The sequence below is a fragment of the Brassica oleracea genome, chromosome C9 (assembly GCF_000695525.1).
Source record: "Brassica oleracea var. oleracea cultivar TO1000 chromosome C9, BOL, whole genome shotgun sequence".
Lineage (NCBI taxonomy): Eukaryota > Viridiplantae > Streptophyta > Magnoliopsida > Brassicales > Brassicaceae > Brassica > Brassica oleracea.
In genome coordinates, this window is record NC_027756.1 from 31,582,622 (window position 1) to 31,590,120 (window position 7,499).

The following is a 7,499-nucleotide window of genomic DNA, read 5'->3' on the forward strand; positions in this document are numbered from 1 at the left end:
AGCTTCTTGACCATGGTTAGACAATGTGTTAGATTGATCAGAAGGACGTTTCGGAAGCATCACATTTTTGGAAGCACGACGTTTTAGAAGCTCGACGTTTTAGAAGAACGACGTTTCTTCGGCACAAAGTTTTCCGCAAAACTTCATTTCAGCGGAATATTATTTCAAAGAAATTGGAAGCAGGACGGGAATTTAGCAGGACGGGAAGCAAGCACGGCGGGATAGAAGTACTATGGGAAAACCCGAAATTGGACGAAAACCCTAATTTCGGTATTATGGAAGTTTTTGATGAAGCCGAAGGAACGGGAAATATTTTTCATCATGGTCAGAGATATATTGGAGTTTATTAAAAATATTCAGCTCATGAAAACGGGAGTGGAAAAATATTTGGGATGGATCGCGGATCAGCAATTGCCGGAAAGACCAAAATCAGGCGAATGACCGAGAAGCTCGAGGTGGCTCGTTGCATGGGTTCAGAACGAGGTGTCAACCATCTAAAAATCTGAGTGTCTCCAGAAGCTCGAGGTGTCGCGGTGCATGGAAGAAGTACATGCAGCCTGACATGTAGAAGCACGAGGTGTCTCCGCGCATGCAACCGAAGCATGTTGATCGACATATGTGAGATGGTGTGTCTCCTTGCATGGGATGTCGATCGATGTAAAGATGTTGATATCGGTCGCGGCAGGTGATGTTCTGTCGATCGATGTCGGCAGTGTTTCGTCGGTCGATACTCAAGGCAATCGTCTACTCGGATCTTTTTTTTATTTATGACCTGCAATAATTAAAAACCAACATAAATACTAGATTAATAAAAAACAATTAAATATTACCTAATAGTGGGTTGCCTCCCACTCAGCACTTTGTTATAGTCTTTTAGCTTGGCTTTTGGAGGTGATTTGGCTAGTAATGTGGAAAGCTGGAACTTGCTGGGAAACAAGTCTCCATCTCTTCTCTGCGCTTGTTGAACCATGTACTAGTGAAGTCTCTTATTGTTTCATCTCCTCTGCACCATTTCTCCTTCATTGTTGTAGTTGTGTTTTCTATCTTCTGCAATCTATCTCCAAGACTCTCAAGGTTGAACTAATGTCTCATAAGTGTTGCGTAAGTGTCAGTTGAGATCTCCTCTCAATGGTTGTGTGTATCAGACCTGTCTGATGTCACCTTTTGTACTAGCCTGCCTCGGTTTGTAGCTTCGTCGATCGATGTCCTTCTGTGACTGTCGATCGATATGTTGGTGCGTTCCTCGATCGATGCTGATGATTCTGGTCGACGGGCGATGTATCCCTGAATCTATAAAATCTCCCTCTGTATTGCTTCTATCTGAGAAGTAAAGGAGCTCATGGTAAGGTCCATTGGGAAATAGATGTCATCACATCTCCTATCAAGCCTCTCTTCGATAGTTTCCGGAGTTCTGTAGATCTCTTCTACTAACTGATCAATCTCTACTCTGGTGTGAAAATCTGGATGAGACTTCATCGGATGTGAGTGTAGTAGATTGTCATCGACCGATGCTGGTAAGCGATTGTCTATCGATGCTGGACGATGTTTGTCGGCCGCATGCTGAATTTTGGCTATGTCTTGCCTCATCTCCTCCATGCATGTAGTTAATTAACTGATGCTATCATTCAGTGGGTAGTATACACCATCAAGCTTCATCTAAAAATCACCTTCATTCTTCTCTTCGCCTCCATAGACTCCATAGAACATCTTATTGATCTCGTCCTTGGTGTAGATCTCTGGTAGCTTGGTCTGTGCGAATAAGCTTGCATGTTCTGGAAGACATATGTAGCTGTGCTCATCTCTCGAAGTTCTTTCCATTAGCTTTCTGATATCATCCTTGGATACATGGATGATGTGTCCATCCACATCTCAGGCGGGGCCCTAATCATCTCTGTAGACTCCATATTCATCTTTCTCCTCCCAGTGGAATCCCCTAGTTCCATCACGGTCATAGGCGCATTTTCCAAACTCGAAACATCTGTCGACCTATGTTGGATCATCAACGTCGATCGATGGTCGAGTATGATGTCGATTCTTTTGCTTGAAACAATAGTCTACTCCACCAGTTGTGTCATAGGACTCGTTTGTAACCCTCTGCTGATGTGCTGGGATGGTGAGTTGTTGCATGAAGAGATTATCTGCTCCATTAGCCCTATGAAGAATGTCTGCAATGTCCTCTATGGATATATGCAGTGCATGTCCATCTATTGCTCTTGCATAGCCATATGGATCCCTGAATATACCAAACTCATCCTGTGTTAGATACTGATTATCAAAATTAGGGTTTTTGCTTACAGTGGATGGTGGTTTCGGACGGATGTTAATCGATTATGGATGTTTGTCGGCGATCGATTTGTTGTTGGCTCTGTCGATAGGATGGCTGAAACGTGTTCTTTCCCCAGAAGCTTCTGCTCGTTGTTGATCTACTTCATCGCGTTTTTGCATGTTGAGAAGTTCCTCATATGTGAAATCCTCATGAAGTTCATCTGCTCCTGGATCACGGATTGCTGTCTCTACTGCATAGCTCTCGTGATAGCAATCATCTGCCCAACTGCCAATTGAGGGATCTCCTTCTCGTGCACAATCGACGTTAGTGTCGATCGATGGGTAGTAGGCAATGTCTGTCGATGCTCGTTTTCGACTTGTCTGGAGAAGTCTATCTTCCTCATCAAGAATGGCTTGGTACTATATAGCTTGTTCCTCCTCATAATCTTCATCATACTCCTCCTTGTGCATGGTGTATCTGGTCTGTGCCGCCATTGTGAGATTGTAGTAGTCGTTTTCCCAATTGTTTAGACGACTGTCGACCGATTCCTCCTGCAGAACGTCGATCGATTTCTGATGAGGACTGTCGATCGATGTTGCAATGTGAGTTTTGATCAATGCTCCGCTCCAAAGTGGCATGCTGCGATTAGTTCTGGATCATCGATTCTTCTGGAGGACGCCTGTGGCTTCTTGACAGGATAGGGTAGTAGTGGACATAAGGATCTATGAGCGTCAGGCACAACTGATTGGTTTGCATGTGGCACACTGCTCCTACTATTGACAAGAAGGCTCTCCCAAGTAGTAATAAACAGTTCCAGTTTAGCTTGATATCCAAGACATGGAAATCAACTGGAACTAGGGCATTACCAATCTGCACCCCTAGGTCTCTTACAAATCTTCCCGAGCTTCTCTGAGAAAAATCCAAAAAAGTGAATGACTCCTTGGAAGGCTCCACCTTCAGACTCAGATGGTCTGCCATAACCCTAGGTAGGATGCTGACTGAAGCTCCTGTGTCGCACAGTGCATGTGAGAATTCAATACCCTTCACCGTGCATGATATTGTAAACTTCCCAGGATCACTCTTCTTCTTCAGTGTAATCCTCTTCTTCATTTTTTCTATAGCTTAACATAACATTCTCCTAATGTCTTCTTCGGTCTCTCTGGTTTCTCTGAAGAACATCCACAATCTGTGGGTAATATAAGCCTCCTCGAATGGCTTTTCTAAAAGAAGCCTGAAGACGCTCTTTTGGAAACTTTCTGTTTCCTTCTCATTAGCTCCCCTCTTCAAATGTTTCGCCACTTTTTCCTTTCTTTTCCTCAGGGTTCTTCCCATAGAAAACCTATCAACTTTCATAGGATCGACCCCATCATCTGAATGTGTACTGGTGGCCTCTGGTGGGTTATCTAAAGGTTTGGGTTGTGGCCTGAGTGCACTCGGTATGTAAGAGGTGCGCGTCAATCGATGGGCGCTGGAGGTTATCGATTGATGGCAGTCTTTTTATGTCGATCGACGGCAGTATCTAAATGTCGATCGATTTTGACATAAACAGGGCTTGGCGGATGTGGGCGTCTTGCTGCGAACTCCTCGTGAGTCAGGTTCCTCAAGGCATTGCAAGATGTGGTTGACTCCGTAGGTGTCACTGATCGATGCTCTGGATAGCCTGTCGATTGGTTTTGATCAAAGTCTGTCGATCGATGTTCGAAGTTCTGCGTCGATCGACACCAATGTGATCCGCTGAAGCTCATCGAGCTTTCCACTTCAAAATCTCTTTCTTGCAGCTTCTCCTGCTTCACCACTTGCCAGAAATCATCATCTTTGATGGCATTCACGTGGTGCTTCGTCACATCATCCCCCACCCCTCTTCTTTAAGGCTTCTTGCCTCTTAACATCTTCTCCTGTCTGAACAACCTGCATCTCCAACTTCTTCATATGAGTTCTCAAAGTCTTAAAATTTGTGTTTAGGTTGTTGTAGACATAGTCAATCTTCCCATTAAAGTCCACCGTCATGCGCTGCTGTCCCTCAAGAACCCTGTCAAGCATCTCTTCAATCTTGTTCTCTTGAGTAGGTGGGGGTGGCTTCTGGTAGTAGGAGTTTCCATAACCCCTGATGTTGTTGTAGTTGTTGCTGTAGGGTTTCTGCTGCTACGAACTCTGGTTGAAATTACTTCTTTGTCCATAGAAGTTTCCATTCTGCTTTCCTGACCTTTGAAATCTAGCTCCACTACTGAAGTTCACATCTTCTCCCACCTCCGCTCTACCCTCTGTGTCTACAGCCTCTTCATCCTCAACTAAACAGACCTGCCTCCTGAGAAGCTTGTGAACACTGTCCTGCTTTGCCTTCACTTCATCCATCTGATCATTCCAAAGAGTGGTTGCGGATCTCTTCCGCTCAAAGTCAGTGTTCTTGATGTTGCTGCTGGATGCTAAGTTTTCAATAACTCTCACAACCTCTTCTGGATTTCTGGTGTTGAAGTTCCCATTGCTGGAAGCATCAAGAGCCATCTAATATTGCACTGCGAGGCCTTTGTAGAAAGTACTGAGCAGCTGTACTTCATTGATGGTGTGGACAGTCTCTCTGATAAGACTTGAATCTGATCCAGGAGCTTCTGAATGATTCTGCAGGCTCCTGAGTGAATGTAGCGATCTTGCTCCTCAAGTCTTCAGCACACGCCTCATCATAGAAGTTGCATAGGAATGCATTCTTTATGTCGCTCCAGTATGTGAGAGATCCTGGTAGTAAGTGCTTAAGCCAATGCGAAGCATCTCCAACAAGTGAGTACTTGAAGAGCTTGCATAGGAGGTAATCTTCTGAGACTCCCTTGACTTTAATAGCAGATATAAGATCCCCGAACCTCTCCAGATGGTCCATAGGATGCTAGTGAGATAACCCATAGTAGGGTGTCTGTCCCACGAGTGTGTAGTACTGCGGCTTCAACTCGAAATTCCCCCTCTGAATAGTTGGAGGACGAATGTCTGATCTGTTGGTGTAGAACTGATCTGCATGGTTGTAATCAACCAACGTTGTGGGTCGAGCAGCCTCATCTGCAGGTAGAGTAGTGCATGTAGTATCAGTATCAGACTCAGGGATTGCTGCCCCATGAGCATCTATCCTCTGACCTGCTGCATTGCGCAGATGACCTTCCTGGTCATGCAGGTCTCCCTTCTCATCACGTACAAGTATCAAGGTCGCAACCATGTCTTGCGGCTCAGTATTGATCTATGTTTGGGCTGAAGTATCGATCGACGTCGGATGGAGGATGTCGGTCGACGGAAGAAGAGTGTCTATGGTTGATGGTGGTGAGCGAGTGTCGGTTGATGAGACTGGTGTCTGGGTCGACGGTGGCTGACGAAAATCAAGCGACGAACAAGTGTTGTTGTCGATCAATGAGGAACGTATTCCTTAGTGGATTGAACGTTCCAAGCTTGCAGGATCTGATGAGAATAGCAGTTGAGTTTCCTTCTTGCTTCTGGTACTGTTGGGCATGTACCGGCAACGGCGCCAAATTTGATATCACTCAAATTACCCTAAAGGAGTGAATTACTCTCTCAAATAAGAGGTTCAGTTGTAGTACTTAGAGATCGAATCCACAAGGAGCTAGGGAACATAATAAATCTAATCAGATTAGTTAAGCTAGGTTGTTTAATGATTTAAATGTAAAGTTGCAGGTTTGTGAGCAAGTAATTGCTCGATTGATTGATTGGGGTTTTGGTACTTAAATGGAAATAGCTAGATTTAGGGTCTTTATTCAGGAATTCAGGATTATAATCCTATAGATGCCTAATAAGTTGCATGCATGATATTATAGAGATCAACACTTAATAATAAACCATTAGGCTTTCGCTTTCTTGGTTTGTCTATTGACCAGTGTCGATCGATTATTCTATAGGAATATCGATCGATACACTTGTTGAAACGTCGACCGATTATTCGATTGGAATATCGATCGACGCTCTTGGTCAAGCGTTAATGCGCGGATTGAATATGCTCACTAAGCTTCCTAGATTAGCTCTCGCATGCTCTAGCAATCTTAGCTCAATTAGGATGGATTCAGGGTGAGATGCAAGTTATCACTTATGTCTACAACTCCTAGGGCAAGTTATAGGTAGCTACTCTAGAAACAGGCAAATCCTAAAGATGAATATCAAAACTTCGCAATCTATAGTTGAGACTAATCTCTCATAACCTATTTAAACCCTAAATCTAACAAGAGAACTACTCAGATATTATTGGGGTCAAAAATGGTTATTTCGAAATCAATGGCTATGATTATTTCTTATTCACGGATTTCTCGCAAGCTGACGATCCAGGACATCGACATAGCGAGAGTGTTGGTCGACACCAGATGAATCGAGAGCCAGCTTTCATTTCTTTTTATGAGAAGTTTCGTATGTTGGGTTTGGCCTGATCGGTCGTTGCCCGGTCCTTGAAAGAAACGACATCGTTAGCTGCTGGAGCGGACATCTTGTGTCTTTTATCGTTTAGTGATTTTTGAGTTAGAGAATTCGTCCTTGCCCCTCCTTCTAGCGCCAAACCGTGGGAACCAAAATTCACACCGTCGATTATAATAAATAATAATGGAGGAAAACCGAGTGAACCCGTTTTTCCTTGAAGGTCTGAATTCTCTGCGTAATCACTTTAGAACGAAAAAAAGATAGATAATCACTCAGACCACAAGTCAGTTCAGCTCGCCGGCGAGCTGACCCGCGTGATGGTTCAGCTTTCCGACGAGTGGCTTTTGTGCGGGATTAGCGAGCTGACGATCCAGGACATCGACATAGCGAGAGTGTTGGTCGACACCAGATGCTCGGCCAATATTATCTACAAAAGCACCCTTGAAAGAATGGAGATCGATCTGTGCGCCGTTACAGAAGGACCCATCCCGATATTCGGACTCTCGGGATATGCTACTATGACTCTCGGCTCGATCGACCTTGTTGTTAAAGCCGGGAGCGTCATCAAAGTCACAGAATTCTTAGTCATCGACCGCCCAACATCGTACAACGCGATCGTCGGTACTCCATGGCTGAATTCCATGCGAGCGATCGCTTCGACATTCCATCTGTGCCTTAAGTTTCCAACCCCTCGTGGAGTCGAAACTATACAAGGAGACCGCAGGATGTCGCAAGTATGTTTCGCCGGCGAGTTAAAAAAAAAAAGAACTTTGCGATCGAAACTTCTCATAAAAAGAAATGAAAGCTGGCTCTCGATGAGAACGCCCCGGAACGAGACTCC

At 44.5% G+C, this 7,499-nt stretch overlaps 1 protein-coding gene across 1 annotated transcript in view; it reads left to right on the forward strand.

The window, feature by feature from the left end:
* Positions 1-6,975: 6,975 nt before the first annotated feature.
* The window catches only part of LOC106314792, an 867-nt gene continuing 343 nt past the window's right edge, over positions 6,976-7,499 (forward strand). The window contains exon 1 of the mRNA XM_013752612.1: positions 6,976-7,392. Coding sequence (XP_013608066.1) covers positions 6,976-7,392 — 417 coding nt within the window. The remainder of the gene's footprint in view (positions 7,393-7,499) is intronic.